Genomic DNA, 24,082 nt, shown 5'->3' with positions numbered 1-24,082 from the left:
GTGAGCCACCTTGTGGGTGCTAGGAAATGAACTTGGGTCCTCTGCAAGGTAGTAAGCGCTCTTAACCTCTGAGCCATCGCTCCAGCCCCAAACACTGTGTGTGATGTGTGTGTGTGTGTGTGTGTGTGTGTGTGTGCGTGCTTATGTCATGGCTCACACATGGAGGTCAGGGTTCAACTTGCAGAGGCTCCTTTTCTCCTTCCACCGTGTGAATCCCAGGGATTGACCTCAGGTCATCAGGCTTAGTGGTGGGTGCTCTTACCTGCTGAGCCATCCTGCCTGCCTGTCTGAAGCTTCCTAAACAGAATGCTTTCCCTTTCTCAGCATATGTAATTTTCCCTGTTCTGAGAGGCAAACTGGTTGGTGCTCCCATGCTATTCTCTCTCAGGCTTTGTGTCACCAGGTCACACACATGTGCTCATTCTGACTTGTCACAGTGATCCCTGGGAGAGTTAGAAAAGCACCCTGGGAAAAATCAACAATGAATCTACTCCAAAACAAAACAAACAAACAAAAAAACCATCCAGTGAAGTTACCCACCTTGAGATCATTGAAGGCCCATGGGCGTGGGTGGCAGGAAGGCCTTCTAATGACTGTGAGATTTAATGTGGATCAGCAGAATAAGGTTAAAACAGGCAAAGCTGCCTCCTCACTTCTCCAAACAGCAGTGGCCTCTGACCTCTAGCTCACTCACAGGCCCTTGCTGCCCTTTGCTTTTCTCCCTGTGGCATGTGGACGAGGCAATCGGTCTGAGCCCTTCTACATCTGGGTTCTGGCTCCTGAGATTGTGTCTGGACCAGGGAACTTCTTAGTTTCCCTAAGGTGTCTAAAGAGGCGCAGGTCTCTAGAGGACTTAGTGGGTGAGTCTTCGGCAGACAGCTGCCTGATGTGCTAGAGGCTTTCTCTGAGGGTCACTGAGTGGGGCAAAAATCTGCCTATAATCAAATTACCAAGTAAGTGTGGACCTAGGAGTTTCTAGCTAGTGTGGGAATCACTGAATCTACATAACATCCGTGTGTGTGTGTGCTTCCTGTGCCATCTTTTACACTAAAGCATATGCTGCTATTTAACGCTGCTACAGGATAAACTCATGTCTATAGAAGATCCTGTAGTATGTCATGATGATGGCAACAACCTTGACAGCTTCTGCCTTCACTGCTTAAGTGAGCCTTGCCTTGTTCTCCTCATGAGCATTTTGTGTGTATCCAGTGTTGCTGTTTAGTGAGTTAACCAAAACCAAATAGCCTTTTCTTCCCTCCTTTTTTTAATTTGAAAAAAAAAAATGTTTTCCATTTTTAAGAAAGCATCTCACCCTGTAGCTCAAGCTCAACTCCAATTCAGGGCCATGGGCCTGCCTCAGTACAGGGACGGCAGCCCTGGGCTGCTACGCCAGGCTGGTCCAAATAGTTTTTTATGAAAAAACAAATAGAAATAACAGCCTTCAATTGGAGTACTCACAAGACTTTATTTTTTAGAAAATCATGCTTCACTGTAGTAGATAACAATATTGTTTTCCACATATGGATGTTTAAAAAATACATCTTTTGTAACATTAAACTGGAGTGAAATCAGCAAGTCCACAGTGCTTCTGCCTTCTGTCACCTGGTGCAAGGCGTCATGGTCTCTATAGTTCTGTCTTTAGCAGCCTGAGAGCTTTCTTCATGTTGTCCAGTACTGTTGGGTGGAAAGTTAGGACAAGTCACGTTACCTTCAGAACTGACACTGTGGTTTGAAAGAGAATGACCCCCTCTCCCCCATGGGCTCAAATATCCGAATGCTTGGTGCCTAGTTAGTGGAATTGTTTGGGAAGAATCAGGAGGTGGGGTCTTGTTGGATGTAGGCAGGGGGCTTTGAGGTATGAAAAGCCCAGCCAAGCCCAGTCTCTCTTCCGCCTCCTGCTTACAAATCAGATGTAGGTCTCAGCACCATGCCTGCCTATCTGCTGCCTTGCTCCCAGCCATGATGGTCATGGGCTCACCCTTTGAAACCGAAAGCCAGCTGCTAATAAAGTCTTCTCTAATAAGTTGCCTCAGTCATGGGGTCTCTTCATAGCAATGGAAAAGTAACTAACACACACCAATGACACATTAGACCCTGACATTTGGGGACTGGGTTCATTGTTTGACAGAATGCCCTACGGTCTTAGGGTGAATAGTTGGCAATCTTATTTTTCTTTCTATAGTTGAATAAAGTGGATTTTGTCAGCAATTCAGTTTTCAGTCCTTCTTTAGAGATTCCTCCTCCAATTTCTTCTTGCAAAGAACCTGCACAAGCTCTGTCAGCAGCAAATGATTGTGGGGAATGTAGAAGCAAATTTAATTTTAGTTTTTCATTTAAGTAATTAGTTTATTTATCGGGACAGAGGCTCACCATGTACTTCTGTCTGGCCGGGAACATCCTATGGTAGACCAGGATGGCCGTGAACTCACAGAGATCTACCTTTTTGTGCTGGGACTAAAGGTGTGGACCAGTTATACCTGGTTTAGAAGCAGATTTTAAATCGCGTTCATGAGAAATGCTATCAGGTGTGTGCAGCTGCTGCAAGTTATTTTAGGGGTCGGTGGAGTGTAAATGAGGGCCGTCAGCCCACCGAGTGTTTGTGTAGATGAATTTCTTCATTCCCACAAAAATTATTTGTCCTGGTTTCTCAACAGTGGGACAGGCCCAGAGAGGCTGCGTTTTTACTAAAACCACACTGCAATGAAGCTAAGGCCCCGGAGCCCGAACTTCCAGATTATGAGCTTGGGGAAATGGAACGAGGTCGGGGTCGGGTGGGGTGGGAGGTCGGAGGGGGACACCTAGCTGCTGCCTACTTCCCGGAGTAACTGTTCAATCTGGATCTTACTGTGTAGGACTGGGCAGGGTTGTGTAGGGCTCTTAACGAGTTCCACCCTCTAAGACACAGCCCGAATCTCACAAACGTCCCCGCTTGGAACGTGCTGCCCTTGGTCCTGGAGACATTACTAATGGACTGTGGGAGCTCTCCTAAAATTAAATAGCAGCTTAATGGGTAATGGCTGAGGTTCAGAAAGGGAGGTCCTAGGAGACACTGCAAGAGCCTACGGCTGGTCCCAGGACCAATTCCTCCCAGACCTAATCAGGTGTGACAGGATAGCCTTCCACTGGCTGCCTCAGCTGCCTTAAATCAGTCTCTGTCCCTCTGTCTCCCACGCCCCCGCCCCCGCCGCCTACGTTTGCCAACGGAGATAGGGAGAGGTTAGCGACTCTCCAGATCACTTGCCTATGTTCTTAAAGTGAAGCTGAATTTAACCACCGCAAAACGGACCGAATTATTTCCCTTTTCATTATGGGGTGGGGATGGGAGGGGGGACAGCAAGCCTGTGTGTCAGCTACTTCTGAGGCACTTCTGTGGCAGAAGGGTTTGTGCGCTGTCGCGCACGGAGGCAGGGTGGTGATAGGTTCTCCAGCAGCAGGAGGAACAGAAACCTCAACTGAACGATTGACCCTTCATCGAGATGCTTACACAGTGGGAGACAAGTGAAGCCTGTGATTTGCCGATGGGCACATAGTTAGTCTGGGTTAAACTGATTCTCTGGAGCCCCTGGGCAGCGGTCTCGCCCACCTCTGTGGAGGCTCCTCCCCCATCACTATAGCAACAGGGCTTTCAGCCGGATAAGCTGCAGGCAGCACTTACACAGAGCAGTGTCGGAAGGTTCATAAGCGTAGAGACGGTTTGAGTATCTCCCAGTGATGTCCGCCCTCACTGTCAGCGATGGGTCTACAGAGATAAAGATCAAGGATGAGCGGAATTTGCTTCCAGGGAGTCTGCTTTGTGTGTGGAGGGAGCTGTCTGGAGCTCCGCCTCTCCTGTACTGCTACCCTGCCTCCTGGGAGTTGCCACCTGTGCAGCTCAGGGGACACTCAACAGCGGCGCAGTGCTGTTTGGGGAAAAGCTTTCAAACCCTGGCATCCTACCTAAAGTGCCCTGAAAACAGGACAGTGCATATTTTGTGGGGTTGTGTGTGTGTGTGTGTGTGTGTGTGCAAACATTAGTTTTCTTACTACAGAATTACTGCGAGATTTTAAGTGACAGACTTTCCTAAGAAAAGCCTCAGTAACCGGATACACCTAACGATGGTGTTTGGGTGTTTTTTATTCTCTACTGAGGTGTTTGAAAAGCGAGAAACAGAATAAAGCACGTGATTTGCAGGAGCATGAGGGTGACAGGAGGGGGCAAATGGTTAGCCTGGGTCAGACTGAGTCTCTATATGGTTCATTATTATTACTGTTGTTGTTTATTTTCCTTATTATTTTTGTTTTGTCTATTTGTTTTGGACAGAGTCTCTTACTCTGTAGCCCAGGCTAGCAGGAAACTGTGTACATTAGGCTGGCTCTGAATTCATTACAATTTTCCTTCCCCAGCCTGCTGAGTGCTAGAATTGTAGATCTGAGGTACCATGCCTAGTTTATACCGTCTGGGCGTGAAAGCCAGGGCTTTGTGCTTGATGGTAAAGCACTCTGCCAACTGAGCCATATCCCCAGCCTCCACCTCGCTTTCTCTCTTTCTCTCTTTCTTTCTTTCTTTCTTTCTTTCTTTCTTTCTTTCTTTCTTTCTTTCTTTCTTTCTTTCTTTCTCTTCCTTCCTTCCTTCCTTCCTTCCTTCCTTCCTTTCTTTCTTTCTTTCTTTCTTTCTTTCTTTCTTTCTTTCTTTCTTCAAAATAATGTAAGTCCCTAAGCACAGCAGGGTCAGATAACTACAAACACATAGTGCCTTCCACTTAAAAAATACTTTATGATTAATCAGCTACACTTTAAAAATAGATATTTACAAATTTTCCCTTCTCTCTCTCTCAATATTACCCTTGGTTTAAATCTACCTATCAAGCTGGGTATGGTGGTTCATGCCAGTAACCTCAGCTCTTGTTGCCTGGAGGGAGGAGGCTCAGGAGTTCAAGGTCATTCTTGGTCACATAGACAGTTTGAGGCTAGCTTGGACTACATGAAACCTTGTCTCAAAAAAACAAAACAAACAACACCGCCCCCCCCATCCTTTCTGTCTTACTTTTATGTAATTGAAATTCTGTGATTAAAGAGGAAAAGGGGTACTTCAAAGGTGACCTACACCCAGAAGATCAGCGAGGGGTGTAGAGAGGACTAGACACTGCCCTGAAAGGGGGTGACTGAGCGCTGGGGTGATGGCAGCGCTTTTACAGAGCACACGCGCTCCTGAGCTGGGTTCCCACAGCTGAGAAGGAAGGGGCCGGGAATGAATGTGCTCGGATGGAGAAAATAACACGTGAGAACTAGCTGGATGTTTGCAGTCTGTCCCATCTTGCAGAGGACTGTCTTTGTCACTTCAGAATGTTGGAACAGAAGCAACAGATGTGAATTAGCAGACATAGATATCTGCTTTTTCGACAGAGACCTAGTGATGCTTGCCTCCGGGAAGCGACTACCAAAGCACAGTCTGACCTCCCCACTACCTGAACACAGGGCCTTTATACACGAGCCGCTGCACTCCTACTACCTGGAGGCTTCTTAAAGCAATGGCTTCCTGCATCCCTACCTAGAGACTCTCCCGTCCCTGGTTTGAGATGCAGCCAGGGCAGCTGGGTTTTCAATCCTTTGGGGAGTCTAACACTCAGCCAACACGGAAAAGCAGAGAGCCTCACAAGTTAGTATCTCCCGATTTGTACCACGGCGGAAGGTGACAAATGTGGATCAGTGCGCTCACAAACTTCCAGGAGACTTTCAGAGAAGTCCCGAACAAACTATACACAGAGGACCTCCAAAAATGCCCTCACAAAAATGCTCAGGCTCCCACAAACGAGCGCTCTGGTTCAGTCCTTCTTGTCTCCCGCCACCCCCCCCCCCGCCATGTTTTTTGTTTTTTTCACTTTTAATGCAAGCTTTGATGGGTTGCCCAGATTGCTCACTTAATGGGCTCTGCTAGTCAGTGGGCTTACTCACAGTTTTAAAGTGACTGGTTAGAGCCAAATTCCATGCATTTATTAGGCCCCTCAACGGACAATTATTGAGAACCTACTGTAGGCTCGCACTGGGCCTGTTGTGGTGGGACAGAAACACACGTAGCTCTGCCGTGGTAATATGTCATTCCCCAACAGGGGGTAACTAAAAACTAAAACAGCCAGTGAGGAGAACACTCTCTTTGCAGATGTGCTTAGAACAGAAGATGGGAGATGAAATGAGCAGAGGAGCAAAGAAGTCATTTCTGGAAATGGTAGTTCATACTTTCTGGTGAAAGCGTATTGTGAGACTTAGCAAAACATGAAGCCCCACCCAGAAAGTCATGCTCCTTTCGTGAGGTGGGTGACCTTGGTCATCGTGAAATGGCTGCTGAGGATGAGGACATAGATGGGAAGTGTGATGTTGTAGGGACACAGCATGTGGCCGAGATTGCATCATCCTGTGTGTCTTATGTCACCAGCACGTCCACTTACCCACAAACATAATTCTGGGGACATACTGGCCATCAGGAGAAAGGTGCTTGTCAGTTGTTTCATACTGGAATTAAAAAAAAAAAAACAGAGACAGCTATTAGTTTGTTTGTCTTTCAGTGTTTTCAAACTTGACAACACAAAAACGTGTCCATTAAAGTTTCCTAGAAGTAGAAAGTGCACCCTGAAAAGTGAAACACAGTTATTAAGAGAGGGCTAGGGAGGCTGTTGAAAAGGGGTTATAGAATATATAAACAAAAGGAGGGCTTTAGTGCTGATCAAAGTGACTAGTGGGGGTGGGGGAAAACAAAGAGAATGTGAAAATGCCACAGTGGAATCCATTACTTTGTGAACTAATTTTAAAAACTAATCTGAAAAAGAGAATGTGTCTATGACTGTACCATGGGCCTAAAATACTGCGCGGGAATCTCTTCTGCAAAGAGTTCATAACACAGATGAGAGGACAAGTATCACAGAGCAGGAAGAGCAGCTGTGGTACAGGGCTTGAGGGACATAGCTAGTAGATGTGATTCTCAAAGAAGAAAACAACTCAAGGAGGAAGAACTCAGGAAGCTACAGTTGGATAAGGTAAGAGACCATGATAGAGCAGAAAGCCCATGCTAAGGCAGGAGGGTTGCTGATGAGAACGTGAGACAGGAGGTACGAAACTAAAGAAACTAAAGCACAAGGCACGTGGGTAGTTCTCTCTATCCCAGGAATAGAAGTGACAAGAATACATGAGCCAGAACCATAGGGCGATGGGCAAAGTCAGTGATTTGAGAAACACAAAAAGCAGTTACTAGAGCAGCACAGAGATCTTGACCATTGAAGAGTATTTTTCAGATAAGATTAGTAATTACTACTACATTAAAACATAAGTGTGTCACATAAAAAACTGAGTATGTGGCTCAATGGGAGACTGTTTCCTGGTCCTGGGTTCAATACCACAGTGCAAACTTTTAGAGGAAAGATTATTAAGTAAAATATTTTTGTTTTCTCATGTGTATGATGGGACTTGGAAGAGATTCTAGTTAATGTAGCATGACTTAGATGCATAGAAAAAGTGAGTCAGACATTGAACCAAGAGGTGATGTGTGTGATGATGAGAGGAATCCAGGAGGCGATGTGGGTGATGACCGGGGGAAACTTACAACCAGGTTGAGAAGAACGAACTGCTCTGCCAATTTCTGAATTTCTTTATTTTCGGCAAACACTTTCTTTAAGGCTGTAATATAAGAAAAAAAATTATTGAAGCATTTATCTCAGCTTTGGTTAGAACCCTTATTTTCTGCTGGCTTTTAAGCCGAATAGTGTTTTAAATGCAACACCTGCTTTGCCGCTCCAGCAAATGATTCGCTATGTTTTTTTCTACACTTTACTGTACGATTCTATACTATATTATACTATGCTATTCTATCTTTGCTCTTTTAATTCACTACCTTAATTTATTTGTTCACTCACCCCTTTGTTATTTTTAAATCATGTTTACTGAGTAACTTGTGGCAGATATGATTTTTTTTACACTAAGAAAACACCATGAATAGAAAAACATGCAGAACTTCCACAGAGTTGAGATGCTTATGTGGAAATCAAAGCATAAACCAGTACATACTACATATGTAATAGTTTCATGCTTAGATACATACATTGGGAACAAACAAAGTGAAGCAAAGGCTTGAAGAGCTATTAGTTTGTTACTGCACATCTCCTTTAGGCGGTGCTACTGAGGTCAGGGAGTGCGTTTGGGGACAGGTCCTTGCAGGCAGAGGGCGATGTAAGAGTAATAGCCTTGGTTAATAAGGAGGAGCAGCATGAAGGCAGGCTGCACAGTGAGAATATGTGATCGTGGTGGGAAAGGAAAACTGCACCGCTCTGATCAGGTCCAGCCTTGAAGGCCATGGCCGGGAATCGGGATTTAACTTTGCTGTGATGAGAAGCCACTGGGGCACATGACTGACTAGACCTAATAATGTGCTAAGCGCCTCAGTGTGGCTTTTGTGTAGAAGACTGACATGTGTGATCATAGGTGACTACTGTGATTTTGTCAACAGGGTGTGAGGTTGGCTTGGACCGACATGGTAGCACCGAGGCAAGAGGATGTGGTTGGATTTGGATAAGACAGGCTACCTAACACACAGACACCACTGGAAAATGAAGATGCAGAGCCCCTCATGTGGGAATTAAGTGAAGACAGCAATGGGTTCATTACACCTGCAGGTGGCATGTGTGTGAAACTAAAGCTGGCCGGAAGATATATTTTTAACAGTAAACCCAAATGTATTTATTGATGTATTGGATGGAAAAAGATGAAAGGAGTTGAGCACAAACCCCAGAATTTCTTACTCAAAACATGTTAATTCAATACATGGGACTATTCAACATCTTTTTGAATGTTTTCAAATAGTCTTTCTTGTTCAACAGTGCTAGGTTCTAGGAATGTAAAGATGGGAGATCCGAACCCTGACCTGACATAAAAGCCTATAAAAGAAATGTTGAAGAACAAATTACCTTGACTGTGTGGGCATTCGTCCAAGTGGTGAATGATCATCAAGGGTTTGTTGCTGGGAGAGAGACAAGGAGATTGGACATTTAGCAGGATGCCATGAGCATCTGATTGTCATCACTAGGTGGCGCGCATGAGAGACTCTCGGGAGCTCCACGGAGTCCTCGGCTTACCTTGTCTTGGATTTGTACAAGGCTTCTTCGTAGGTCTGAGTCCAGATGAGCTGATCGCCCCAACCTGGAACAAGAGGAGTTGGTGTATTTAAATCCACCACAGTTTCGGGCTCAAATCTGCTGAACAGTATGGTAAGGACTTGAATAATACGGACTCATTGCCTAAGAACAAATGCCTCCAGGGAGAGGAGAACTTCTAAATCTAGACAAAAAAATTCTCAAGTATCTTCAGCATACACATGTGGTACCAAGAGTCAGGGGGTCTTTATGAATTGAGCTGCAGTTGGGAGCCAACAAAAAGTCTATTGTACCTCTGGACAGGGTCTGAGGCAGCTTGGGCCGGGAGTCCTTTGGGTCCTTTTTGGCTCCAGGTTTGACTGTAGTATCTTTGGCCAGAGAATACGAGATGGCCACAAGGAGCAGGATAGTGGACACTGAAATTTTCTCCATGGCAAATCTACACGGGAAATAAGCAGAAAGGAGTTAGAATCTATAAAGTGGATTGCTGCAGTGGAAAGTTGCACTGAGGTCAGACACCAGGCGGGAGGGAAAGCCGCCTTCCGGAGGATGCAGGAGTTTCCTGGGAATCCTTATTATCATGGGTACCCATCCATCTAGTGTCTATTTGCCGTCACATCTATTGCTTTACTATCAGTGGATAAGTAACATTTGTTGTATCTTATCTTGCAGTAGAACAGATAAGGTTTTTTTTAATGGAAATACATAACTAGTTAGATGTAAGCACTCTTCTGTAAAGGAAATACACATTTAAAAGTTATACTGCAAAGACATAATACCAGAATGTAATTTGGGGGTGCCTCTTCCTCCCTCTCTTCAGTGTCTCACTATGAAGATGAAGACTCTGAACTTCAGAGAGATGAAAAATCAAAGAGCTCTGAATCTTGCTATTTTACAGAGCTCCCTCCCCTTCCCCTTCCTGAAACAGTCACTCTAAACATAAACATCTTTACCCTTCCATTGAAATGGGTTCGTCACCATTGAAGAATGAATATGAATAGCACGGCCACATTCTTATTTCATTCAGAGTATGAATGACAATACACATTGCGTAGTGGAGGGAGGAAGCACAGTATGTTGTGTTTCGTGTCACTAAAGACCTATGGGCCATACTGTGGGCTGCTGCAGACTTAGAATCTGGTAAAGCCGAATGCTGAAAGGTTGCCCAGAAAGCAATGTAGAACTAGAGTGTCCATCTCTAGTGTTGGTGTAGGTCTTGAATCACATCAAGTGTACTCTACAAAGGAAGCAGGGTGTATTGTCGTGGCTTAGTGTTTGGAAGAACTTCGTCATCTGTGAGCTTGAATGGGAACTTTTGCTAGACTAGGTAATTAAAAAGATGTCGATTCCTTACCAACCCCAAGCGATGCCTTAAATTAAACTGGCCAGTTGTTATCCAAGTCTTGGTATATAGACACACAGTGGCTCAGGAAAGACCTTAGCTAAAGCAGTGATATATTGTTACAATTTTCTACATTCGTAAGGATGTGTGAATGCTAATAATGAGTTTTATCTTCTAAAATTTTGTAGCAACAACTCAAGTATACTATAAACTAGCAGTACTCAGTAGACTTCTTAGTTTTATGACTTCTGTTTAACATTTAAACAATGGATGAAGTACTAGATGTGCGAATTACTATATTTCTGGAATCCAAGCTGGTTCAGAAGCACAGATTAACTTCCTTGACTTTCTCAGCAAATATTTGGCAATGTATTATTGATAGCAGCACTTATAGTCACTGAAAATATAAAAGTCAATTGGTGGCCAAATGCTGTGTTTACTCCTTTGTCAACTGTTGCTGTGCAAATGGCTCTTAGGACTCCTTGCAATAGCGCTACAGATTACAGTCTGGAACTATTGATATGTCCAATGCATTTTATGACAGGATGCTGCAAGGAAGGCTAATAAAACACTGCTGTACAAACATCCCACTGGGAGATCATGGCTTTCTGAGAGTCACTCAGACTACTGTATGGACATCCTGGGTAAACCCCTCAAAACCCAAAGCACCCAATGTGTCAAGTCATTAGCGGGGGACTTTAATAATTTGGAGATCCTCTCCATCCCTGGCCCGCTGACCCCCTGAAACTGATGCATTTTACTGTCACTCTGTCCCCAAGTTGTCTTTAACAATGAGTCTTTGCTGGAGGTTTCAGTGACTGTTGCTGTTGCTTCAGCAAGTGCCCAACTCTGCTCTCTGACAGTCTTACAAACTGCAGAAGCACTGAGAAAACTGCTTCCTGATTTGCAATAATATACTCCCAGGAGGCAAGCTGAGCTTAGTTTTTATACAGCGGGGAGCCCATGGGCCTTTCTGTTACCTCGTGGGAGAGGAGCAATGACTGACACAGGATCCCCTGAACCCTAGCACAGTTCACCCACCCACACAAACCTCCAGGTTCCTGAGGGGGCAAGCATCACTCTGAACCTAGGCAGGCACGTGCATGATTCTCTACTACTTTTAACCAAAGAAAGGCCCCAGCAAGCCGCCCCTGGATTGGGTGGTACTCTTTCCAGATCCTGCTTCCTGCCCCGGGAACCTCGCTTTCATCTTGTTGGTTGACTGCCTGCAGCCATGCGCAGCAATCAGAGGCCAAAGCCACTGTCAGTTGCCTTACCTGGGCCTCCCACTCTCCTGCTCTGCGTGGCTCGCCCGGGTTGCCGTCCAAGTTTCAGAGTGTGCCAGCACAGCTCTGAGCTTCTATTTATGGACGGAGCACAGCCCAATCCCACCCACTAATCCTGCTTCCACAAGCTGCTAACTCAGAAGCAAACTTTCCTCTTCTCAAGTAATTATCTTTCCTGGGTTAAAAAGTTCCTTGCCTTTTTTTTTTTTTTAAAAGTTGTTTTTAAAGCAATCATATCCAAAAGCTGTTGTTTTTTGTTTTTGTTTGCGTCCCTTGTTTTTAACTGTTGGTGAAGGTATTATTGTCAGTAGTTTTGGAAAATCTGGGCAGTGTGCCAAATCCAGGTAAGCTTTAGATGAAGACATTTGATTCGTCCGAAGGCTGATTTGTCTGAATGTGATTGGATGGGAGTTGTGGTTTGTAGATACTCATTTCCTCCCTCTTGGGCAGACTGCATTTATTCAGCTTTTTAAAAAAGATGATTCACAATTCTAACTTTCATACAGCTGGTCATGATCTATCACCATCCACTTTATTTTCCACAATATACTCACGTTTTTCTTTTTTCTTTTCTTCTTTTTTTTTTTTTTTTAATGCGCTTTAACTGCAGGTATATAAAAAAAAAATCATCACCCACAGACTGTTTCAGACTTGGAGAGGTTATTGGAGAAAGGAAGAATTTAAAGATACTTCAGAGATATTTTTTTATTTAGTGTAAACTTTCCTGTTAGGCAGACAGACAGGAAGTAACTCACCTCATTTTTTTTTTCATACAAATGTCTATAATCTACCCCCTCTCAATTATCTGATTATCTGAGAATTTTAAAACTAGAACTCACATTTTCTCTTAGCAAAATTCAATTCTGTGGTTTGCTCACAAAGCCATCTGCAATTCTTAGAAAACTCAGGACAGAGGAATCTTCAACTGGAAGGAGCCAGTGTGATAAAGGCTCTAGAAAGTAATTTCTAAAATGAATTAACTTTACCTTATCTAAAGATATTTGTAAGTACATACATGTTCTTCAGCAGAGGCTAGTGGATTTTGTGGGCTAGTGACTCTCAAAATAATTGCATTTGCTTCTGTTCTAAAAGAGTATACAGAGACCTTTTAAAATTTTTTTTCTTTAATTTTCTTTTATGTCCATTGGTGTGAGGGTGTCAGAGCCCCTGGAATTAGAGCTACAGACAATTCTAGCTGCCACATGGGTGCTGGGAATTGAACCTGGGTCCTCTAGAAGGGCAGCCAGTGTTCTTAACTGCTAAGACCTCTTTCCAGCCCTCGGAGACCATTTTATTTTTAAAGGAGTTTGATCAAAAACAGTGATTTGAGCTAAAGCCTTAAGATAGAATTGCTCTCACATTGGCTATTACTAAGCCTGTAGTTCAATTCAAACCCCCATTTTACAGATTTTACAATGAAGACATCAAACAAACAAACAAAAATAAATAAAAGAACCAATGGCTTTCTGAAGGCCCTACAGTTAGTTGAGGGCAGAGCTTGGAGCAAAGCCAGGCTCTTCTATTCCATTACCTTGGACACTGTAGAGTGGGTGGGACTGAGGGTCAAGACTGCCGTGAGTACCCCGCTTCCACTCACTGGATGATGGTATCAGAGATGCCCTGAACTCCTCTGAAGTGCCAGTTTCCACACCTGTAATTGGGTGATATGCAACCATTCTGAGTGACATACACAACTCTTGTGAGCGTAGTGTGAACTAAGGAGGGGGAAGACACTTGGCAGATTAGACTTCTCTGACTGCTCCTACAGCACAGCCTGGAAGGCTGAAGCACCAGAGAGATGTATCCTCTCCCAGTTCTGGAGGCTCTGTGCCCACCAACCATACATCAGCAGAGTTAGGCTCTTCTGAGCCTTCTGCCCTTGGCCTGCAGGTGAAGTCTTCACGTGCCTGTACCTGCCCTTCTCTCTGGACACGTCTCTGACCTACTTTTCTTTCCTATGAGAATAACAGTCTTATTAGTTTAGAACCCAGTCTTATGTTCTATTTCAGCTCAGTTACTTTTGCTTTATTTACTTACTGCGGTGCTTAGGATTGAACCCAGAGCCTTGCATACACTTAGCAAGTGTTGCACTGAAGAAAGGCACCGTTGGACCTTAGCTAAATTACCCTTTAAGTGTATCACACGATCCAGTATTGATGGTGCCACAGAAGCCAGAGACCTCAGACCAGACCAATGACTAACTGCAGTGAACATTTGCAAGCATGGAAGTTTGGACAAAAGGGTGCGCTGTGGAACACTCTGTGACACACTACAGCTTCCGCGATGAGATGTTTTCTGTACTTTCTTTAGTTTTGGTTGTTTTTTATTCATTTGTGTGTCTTTTATTTTGAAGGGGGGTTGAAAGGGCAGAAGATGGATAAAAGGGGATGGAGAGATGAGTGGGAGGACTGAGGTGCATGATGTGAAACTCACAAAGAATCAATAAAAAGTTAAAAAAAAAAGACCCTCTATGTACAGTCACATTCTGAGACACTGGAGGTTCAACACATGGATTCTTCTGAGATACATCTCAGCCAAATCTCCTGATAACTAAAAACATCTCTGATTTTCTATAATTAATTATATTGATATAGCAGCTATATTGGAGTATTTCTTTGTCTAATCTCATGCTGATAAAGATCTGATATTTGCCAAGGTGATTATGGTACAGCAAGAAGGAAGGAAACATTACAGCATCCCGCACACCCTAAGGTGGCACTGGCATCCTCGTTGCATCAATCATGAAGTGAAGCAAAGGTCTCCAGGAGCTTTGGGACGGGTGGGTGAGGGGTGTTCTTTTATGCTGCTAAGGCTTTGTCCTGTGGCTATTCTCTGTCATCTCCTGATGTTGTAGAGGTATGTTATTGCTGGGCATCTAGAGCTGATAACTTCTGAATGGGCTTTCTATGAGCAGGCCTTGATAATTCCAAATAAGCACTGGGTCAATAGAACTAAACTTGGTACCAGTAATCCTTAGAGCTCTCATGATGAAGATGTTTATGTTTGAATTGTCTGTGCTGTCAGTTTAAAGTCTTTTATACAGCCATATTTCTAAGTAGGTTATTTCCTATTTTGGATAATATCTGAAAACAAATAATATCTAGCAATTAATGAGGGTCCAGCATGTTGTTCCATTTGTTATTTATTGTATCTGTGTGTCATGGCTTATGTAGAGATCATAGATAACCACTGGTGTTGTTCCTCATCTTCAATTTTATTTGGGATAAGGTCTGTTTTGTTCACTGCTGAGTAAGCCAGGTCCGTGGGTTTACTGAGATTCTCTTGTCTCTACTTCCCTTCCGGTTTTAGGTGCACTGATATGACAGAGAACTGTGGAACCACATCCGGCTCTCATGTAGGTTCTGTGGATCAAAACTCAGGTTGCTAGGCTTGTGTGACAAGTGCCCCATCTACCGACCCTGAAACCCAACCCATTGTTTTCCTTCGTGAGTCAACAATGCTAAGTAGCAAATACCCTGCCAGGCGTTAAAATAAAAAGATGAAGAAGTTATGGTATGTGATCAAGGTAGACAGGAAACAGGCATAGATAACTGAAATTCAGGGTGATTCACGTGCCCTGAGGAGACCAAGGGGAAGCTTACCATGTTGCCCCTGCTTTACTTTTCTAAAACTCTGGTTGAAGAAATGGGATATTAAAACTAAAAATTAACCATCTGTGTAAGACTTAATGCAATAAGAGACAAGAAAGCAGAGCAGACTTCAGAAATTACGTTTCAGAGGAGATAAAGCTGTCTGCAAGCTCAGCTTAGTACTCAAATTAGTGGTAAAAATTAAGATTTTATTTTAAAACAGTGGTGAAGAATTTGTATGGTGTATTCATAGAATATTCACTGGCTGAGTCTAGCTAGAGAGAGTGTGTCTGAGTAGCTCGACATAATAGGTTGGAAAGATGTCTCACTATTTGCATAAGTGAAATCTTTTGTTATATTATTAATGCATGATAATATTAACATTTGTTCATATTATTTTATCATCTATACTTTACCTTCCACAGGAAGTGTGTGGTGGGTAGAGGGAAAGCTACTTGTCCAGGTTGGTTTGAGTTCAAACCTACCTGTATAGCATTTCACACCTTATTAAACTAGGATCAAAACAAAAATCTCTGTGCTTTGGCCATACAGTTGGTGAAGTGGGCTAGCAAGATATACTTTATGGGATATGTCAAAGGCTGTGAAGACATTAAGTCAGGGCTGGGCACATGGCTCAGAGGTTAACAGGATTTGCTGCACACGGTGGCTCCCAACCATCTGTAACTCCAGTTCCAGGAGATCCAATGCCCTCTTCAGGCTTCCGTGGGTATCAGATACACTCATGGGGGCACAGGCATACACAGCAAGAGAATCATTCATATTCATAAAATGTAATAAAGACATTTTTACAAAAAGAAACAGTCATTAGCACATAGTAAGTGATCAACGTTAATTATCAATAAATAATGTAAAACTTGCTTCCATGTGTTATGGTTTCAGACTGCTAGTTCCAGGACATTAGAATCTTAATCATTTTAAAAATTATTATTATTACTACTATTATGGTTGTGTTGTTTGTTTGTGTATGTGTGTGGGGGTGTCCACAGAGACCAGAAGAAGGTATTGGATACCCTGGAGCTGAAGATACAGCTAGATGTAAGTTACTGATGTGGATGCTGGGAACTGAACTCAGGTCCTCTGGAAGAGGACTCTTAATCCAACAACGGTATTCCAAAACCCTTGACTACTTTTTCTTTGAAGCCTATCTCAAGTCTTAAATGTTCAACACGTAATTAATAACAACCTCACTAGAATTTATCATTCTCTTTAAAAGAAAATAAAAGAAAGCTGATCAGATAACTACTCACAAGTAGGCCAAAGACCCAGAGTTAGGGAGTAGCGAGAGGACTCACAGCTCACTGTAATGAATGATGATAAATCTGATATTTCTTTCAGTCCAACAAGGTACCTTTTACTGTACCTTGTTGGATTATAGACACAACGTTATTGCAACGTTTTCAAAGCTTAGCAGGACACCATCAGTTACAGATGCAGTGGCATCATTACTTTCTACGTGTGGCATTGGGAGGAAGGAACACGTTAACCCATTTGGTGAATCGAGGCTCCTTGATTTGGACATTACCCTCTTCCTGACCTCCAGTAACACACTGCTACATTTACTGTTATGGTTTGGGATCATAACAACAGTCACTGGTGAAAGCTGGCCATTGGCAAGTCAAGAGCTAATGTCACACCACTGGGTGTGTTTCTTTTGGCAGAATATGGAATCAAAGGCCCAGCAGCAAACTGTGGTGATAACTGCTTATATGAGAGGTTGAGAAAAAGAGGCATTTACACAGCACAAATGTAGCAGTGAGATAAGGATGACCACAGAATGTGTTATGGCTCCAAGTCCAAGCTTTAGAGGACCTTAGAATCACAAAACAGTACCTAGTGAGATGTAGGGATGGCTTAGAGCCAGACACTTGAGAATATACTCGGAAAAGTAAAAATCAGTTGCCTTAAGTCCCAAACTATGTGTGCAATGTGGGCTCAAATAGTAGAAAAACAAATCATGTTTAATAGTGTATTACTTGGGGAGAAGAAGAAGGAGGAGGAGGAGGAGGAAGAGAAGGAAGAGAAAAAAAAAAGAACAAGAACAAGAATAACAAGAAGAAGAAGAAGAAAAAGTAGAAGAAAAGAAAGAATAAGAATAACAAGAGGAAGGACAAGAAGAAGAAGAAGAAGAAGAAGAGGAGGAGGAGGAGGAGGAGGAGGAGGAGGAGGAGGAGGAGGAGGAGGAGGAGGAGGAGGAGGAGGAGGAAGAAGAAGAAGAAGAAGTGCTCTTCAGACTGCTGGGAAAAGCCTGAGGTAAAGCCTTTGTTGGCTATAATAACTAAGGACATTGGCTTTCATCTTAAACGATATCATAATTTCAACAATAAATAATACAGTCTTAATAAAATGTATACACTTAAACTCTTTTACTGTGTGTATGTGCGTGTGTGTGTGTGTAGAAGCAGGTAGCATGACATGGATGTAGAGGTCAGAGGATATCTTGCAGGACTCAGTTCTCTTTCCACCATGTGGGTTCCAGGGATCAGACTCAGGTTTTTAGACTTGGCAGCAAGCATATTTACCCACTGAGTTCACCTTGCTAGCCTGAAATTTGTAGACTTACTAGGAGAATTGCGTCTATTTTTGTAGAAAGATGTTTTAACATTGTCTTACTGGGTTTGCTTCAGCACTGAATCCAGCCCGGGATCTCTGATATATCCTAGTTTGCAGGTTTTCTTATTCTCATGGTAAAGTTCTCAAGGATGCCACAACTTCAGAGTTTGGCACTCAGCTCTCTTTTCTTGCTTTTCTAGCATGACTTAATATTTATTCTTAGCTACTCAGAACTTCTATACCTTGTCCTAAGCTGGAAGTCCTAGTCTCACTGCTTTTCAGATCTTTGTTTTCCCTGTCTTGAAGCCTTGTCTTCATGCTGGAGACTCCCTTTGAAAGGAAGAAGGAATTATAAGTAACTTAAAATGTGTGACTGACCAGGGTTATTATGTGATTTTCCTTCGAGCTCAAATATTCTGAAGTTGAGTGTTTATAAAAGAAGCAAGTGGCATGTTTTAGAATATGAAACCATCTCAGCAAATGCTTGGAATTCCTGTCAGAGTGTTATGCTGCTAATGAAGCTACTTGCCTGTTTTAAATCTGGGCCTATTAATGACAAGGGCTGTAGAGGAAAGGCAGGGTCATACACCTTAAGGAAACGTGTCCTTAGCAGTTGCAGTCCGACCCTGGAGTTGACATAACAGTAGACAAATACACTCCTTAGGGTGGAGCACTGAACAAGCAGAGTTTCTGTTAGGAGCTGTCACTCCTTTATGCCTGGCAGTGACTTTGAAAAGACCAAAACTGTGATGTAGCTTTGCTTTAGTTTTTTGGGTTTCCCATCTATCTATCTATCTATCTCTCTCTCTCTCTCTCTCTCTCTCTCTCTCTCTCTCTCTCTCTCTCTCTCTATCTGTCTGTCTGTCTATATTCATCATTATCGTCTATTTATTCTTCCATGAATCTATCTATTCATCTATCTATCTTTATCATCATCATTTATCTATGCATCAATCCATGAATCTATCTATCTTTTATTTATCCATCCATCTATGCATCGATCCATGCATTCATGCATCCCTCCACCCATGCATCTATGCATCCATCCAGTCATACATCCAACTATCTACCCATCTATTCACCTTGTTCCTTTGAAAGATGTCATAATTTTCCTATCCAGTGTCACCTGATTGTCTTGTGGTCATGACTGAAGTTTTCTGTGTTATTATGTAGCCCCTGTATACTAAAATGCCATGTTTTATCAGATAATAATTAATAAATACCAGCATAGCATGGAAATAATAGGCAGATCATATATCAGCCCTACCTGGGCAACTATAAAACATGATACAATGTGTTACGTAGTATTTTTGCAGCTTGACGTTTTCTCCTTTTTGAGACAGGGTCTTATGTAGCCCACACTGTCTTCAAACCTGCCATGTAGCACAGGATGGCCTTATCCTCCTGCTTTTACTTCCCAAGGTGTCACAGTTCTGTACCAGCATGCCATGGATCGAGGTATTTCTGCTGTATATCAAACACTTATAAGTGACTTCCCAAGACTTCATTTTGTGAATAATTTCCTAAACTAACTTTTCAGCAAACTATGATTCTAAGTGTGCTTCTCTGGAGTGTACTTAGGTTGATCTTTTAAACTAACTGCCTCTGCAAGTTGAAAGAACTGGCTTTAAAAGTTTGAGCTGGCATGAATTTGGGTGAAATTGCTAACAGTAACAACAATACAATTGTGAGATTGATCAACGAATAGTAGGTATTGGTTGCTTTTTAAAAATCATTGTTCTACCGTGTGTGTGTACACGTGCTCTTGTGGTGGTATGCTTGTGGAGGTAAGAGGACAACTCATAAGAGTCTGTTCTCTCTTTCTCCTATGTGGGTTCCGGTGTTTGAACTCAGGACGTCAGGCTTGGCAGCAAGCACCTTTTCCCACTGAGCCATCTCAGTAGTATAATAGGTTGCAAGTAGGTCTGGTGTATGCAGTGGGCTACCACAATCTATAGAACCCCACTGGTGAGTGATTCTGAAAGTTAAAAGAAAGGCTTTTGAGTGTCGCTGTCAGGAGAAATAAATACTTGAAACAGACATTCAACCTGGCTGTATAATGCATGCTTATACCAAAACATTACATCGTAAGTTCCACATACATATATGATTTTTGTATATCAGTTAATTTATATATATATGTATATATATATATATATACTCCCCTTTCCACAAGTTGATCTTCTCAGAACTCGTGCATTGTCCAGGTTTTGTAATTTTTCCCTGATGCTGAATACCAACAAGAGAATAACACGTACCTCTGCATGCCTCTGTTTGCCTGTGCTTTCTGAGTCATTCTGTAACAGTCTCACTCTCCTCAGCAGTTGGCCAGCCCAGAAAGCAAACAGAACTTGTCACATTTACTTTCTTTAAGACCTCGTCATCATTTCAAGACTAAGCTTTCCTCTGTTCACTGCACAGGAGAAGGTCCCATTTGTTTATTATTCTTGTCCCCTCGCTTCTACATGGTGGAGAAACATGAGTCTCAAGCAGGGCACATTTAGGATGTAATTTTAGAAGAGGATATTCATTACAGTTAAGCCTGTTTTCCACTGTTCCCATCTTATGCTGGGTTGTCAGACCAAAGGCGAATAATTCTCATCAGATACTGTAAATGCTAAGGAATTTGATGCGTTTGTTAACTTTCTAAGGCTGCCATTATGATTGATTACTTTTATGGCACAAAATGTAGGTATTCTATAAATTTTTCCATATGAAACCATTGTGCTCTTTTAAAAATACATGAATGAGCACTAATATGGTTTTTTATTATTTTTAATCACTAAAGTATAGATAGGAAATTTTACTTTAAAATTCTAACCAATCACACAGATTTTTTTCTACTCCCGATTACATGTGCCTTAATTCTTTTTCTAGTTCTTACTTCCTCTAAGATTTCATCCTTGCCTCTCATGATCCCTTCATTGCATGACCAGCCACATACATATGCAAGAACACACATTGTGTGTGCATGCATATATACATACTCTTAAATTTAGGTCTGTCTATAAGAGAAAACACATAGTAGTTATCTTCCAGAGTCTGCCTTAGTTTGCCTAATGTAATGACCTCCAGTTGTGTCCATAAAAATAAAAGCCATGATTTTATTTTTGTTTATGGCTATGTAGACTTCCATTGTATATATGTACTACATTTTCTTTATCCTTTCAGCATCTATTTAAAAGACAGGTCCTTAACAAGTAACATTTGCAGCTCAGATTCCTTTAGAAAACTGGGACTAAAGGCTTCCAGATGACAGGCAAAGGAAATAAACCAGATAAACTGTGAAAGTTGCTAAGGAATTCTGAATGCAATTGTCTAGATGTCCCAAATCATTATAAAAATCTGTAGCTATTTCCACACCTGGGACAATAAAGCAAGCAGACAAGTTGTGACTTCTGGGCCAGCTTGGATTACACAGTAAGACCCAGTCTAGAAACAAGCAGATAAAGCAAAACTAAACTAAATATGAGAGAATTGAAGCTATGATTTCTGAGTTTGTATTATGTGCTTATTTTTTTTTTTTCCTCTAGAACTGGGAATTGAACCTAAGGCCTCATACATGCTAGACAAATGCTCTATAACTGATGTCTATATGTATTTCTGATACAACTGTGGGGATTATTTTTTAGGAATGGTAATCTAACAACTGGAATTTCTATTCTGTATTCTCTTTGTTCTTGCAGTTTGGATGCCATGGTCAGGGACTTTCAGTATATATATATATATATATATATATATATATATATATTTTTTTTTTTTTTTTGCCATGTTTTATCATGTTTCTTTCCATGCATTTTCTCATTAAAGTTATGTGTAAAATTAACTATTACTGTGCCATGGGAGAGTGGATGAAAAGACTTAAATAATGTCTCTGAGATTTCTAAACCTAGGTATGAATTTCAAGAGAAATTTATTTTATTTTTATTTTTTATTACAATTTATTCACCTTGTATCCTAGCTGTAGCCCCCTCCTTCTTCCCCTTCCAATCGCTTCCTCCCTCCCTCCCTCTTCTCCTCCTATGTCCCTCCCCCAGTCCACTGGTAGGGGAGGTCCTCCTCTCTTTCCATCTTACCCTAGCCTATCAGCTTTCATCAGGACTGGCTCCATTGTCTTCCTCTATGGCTTGCAGCCTCCAGAGGGAGGTGTTCAAAGAGCCAGGCACTGAGTTTATGTCAAGGAGAGCAACAGAACCAAAACATCTAGGCCCAGGGGTCTTTTCTGAGACTGATACTCCAACCAAGGACCATTCATGGAGATAACCAGTCTCCAAGTGGGTTCCCTAGTAAGGGGAACAGGGACTGTCTCTAGGAGGTGGACAGGTTTTCTTCTTCACAGTAGCAGAAGAAGCAGAGACGATTCCTGACCTTCTAAGAGAATTTTTTTATCGATAAAAATTACTATTAGATGCAACAGTGAAATTTGTATTTTGTGGAATATGGTATGGCTTTCTTAACCCCGTTGAACACTACATGTCATTGCATTTTGGCAAGTCCATTGCCCTTTGTTGACTGACTACATGTTCTGAGCTAGAACAAACCCATAGCCATGCCTAAAGTCAGTAAATATTTACTCAGGCATGTGTAATGCAAGGAAGAGTAAACTTAAAAATGAGTCCTCAGTGCATATCATATAAGGACAATAGTACATCCTGTCACATCTTGTACTTGGAATCACCACAGGTATCAGGGGCACTAAAGACCAAGATGAGGACGAGGGTTTGGAGAATGACCCCTTTCCCCAGGAACTGAGCACACCATTCTGAGGCTCAGACTCTGTAGCTGTTTCCCTTCTATAAGATATGGTGGAGGAACCTTTCAGGTTAGGCAATAATGCCACAAAGATTTATTAAGCTCGGAAAGAGGAAGTTATCACAATGAAAGTGTTACCCACAGGGCCAATTTCTGCTAAGTAATTGCCAGCATTCTGGGTGCTGGCTGAGGCTGAGGAGTTTGTGATAATTCATTTCCAAGCATAGTTCAGCAGCAGTGACAAGAACACAAAAGTATGGTGCTCTGTGTGTCTTGACACAGGACGTGTAAGAGAGTGGCTCCAGCATACAAACATGAACTCAGTGTTTAATGCAAAAGGAAGAGAAATATGATGGTGCTTCTGACAGCTACCATGGCCTAATGAGGCCCCTCAACCGTCTGTGTACTCTCAGCTCCTCAGCTAGACCTGTGTCTTAGAGGCTGGTATGGAATCGATGCCTGTGCATTCAGTGGGTAAGGTGCTTTGTTACAAAGGAATGTGTAAAGACCTCCCTTCCCCAGGCTGGTCTTCTGTGATCACACTGCCCCTGGGGCTCTGGAGAGAAGTCTTGTGCCTTTCCATTGTTAGAATTGGGGCAGGGTGCTCTCCTAATATTTCATCATGATTTCCCTTTCATAGAATGCAAAATGTCCTCCTACTGTCTCAGGGTCACTTGTTAACTTCTATTTCCTCAACATATTTAAGGTTTCAGTTTTCCTTTCTAGCATTTTATTAGAGTATGTCTTAATCAACCTGTCTACTTTTACAGCCTTCTTTCACACTCTCCCATGTCTTATAAACATTTTCTTCATAAGTTTAAACATACACAAATTAGTAGTACTTAAGAAACCCATTTTCTTTGCTCTCCTCTTTTCATGGGAGTCATTTTCTTCAAGTGTTCTACACCTTTTGTTTGTGAACTCATCAGGAGGATTATTTTTCTGTTGGAGTCTAGTGTGCAGGGTTGTAGACAGGTCTCTAGAGAGCCTTGGTGTGGTTTTATTTTTAATTTTTGTGACACTGGGAACTGAACTCAGTGCTTCATGCACTCAAGTCAAGCAAGAGCTCTACCACTGAGCCACACTGGAGCCCTCTATAGAGCCTTTGCGCTAGCCCCAGACAGGGACCTGAATGGTATCTCTGGCCCACAGCATTTATAGGCCAGTTTCTTCAGCAGGTCCCGCATTAAGAAGAGCACGGTAGTGGCAGTTTTATGCCCTCGCGAAGGACAGGCTGAGGATTTTACTGTCTTATCGTGAGAACGTATCTACTGTTGTTTTTATTTCACTTACTAGGCTTCCACGGAGGACATGCTCCTTGGTTACCAGCTGGTGTTTTCCAGGCTCCTTCTCCTCTAACAGTGTCAGTAGAGATTTATTTTCTTATGCCTTTATTTCCATCAAAATCACGTTAAACTCGCTCTTGTT

At 42.4% G+C, this 24,082-nt stretch overlaps 1 protein-coding gene across 1 annotated transcript; it reads right to left on the bottom strand.

The window, feature by feature from the left end:
• Positions 1-1,445: 1,445 nt before the first annotated feature.
• Agr2 (anterior gradient 2, protein disulphide isomerase family member) lies at positions 1,446-11,784 on the bottom strand. Its single transcript, XM_021651382.2, has 8 exons — positions 11,733-11,784; positions 9,407-9,552; positions 9,096-9,159; positions 8,928-8,980; positions 7,571-7,644; positions 6,423-6,486; positions 3,656-3,739; positions 1,446-1,674 (listed from the first exon to the last, which is right to left on the bottom strand). The coding sequence occupies exons 2-8, from the start codon at positions 9,543-9,545 to the stop codon at positions 1,625-1,627; spliced, it is 528 nt and encodes a 175-aa protein (XP_021507057.1). The 5' UTR covers positions 9,546-9,552; positions 11,733-11,784; the 3' UTR covers positions 1,446-1,624.
• Positions 11,785-24,082: the final 12,298 nt, after the last annotated feature.

Source organism: Meriones unguiculatus, chromosome 1 (genome assembly GCF_030254825.1).
Source record: "Meriones unguiculatus strain TT.TT164.6M chromosome 1, Bangor_MerUng_6.1, whole genome shotgun sequence".
Taxonomy (NCBI): domain Eukaryota; kingdom Metazoa; phylum Chordata; class Mammalia; order Rodentia; family Muridae; genus Meriones; species Meriones unguiculatus.
This window is presented reverse-complemented; position numbering and strand designations above follow the sequence as displayed.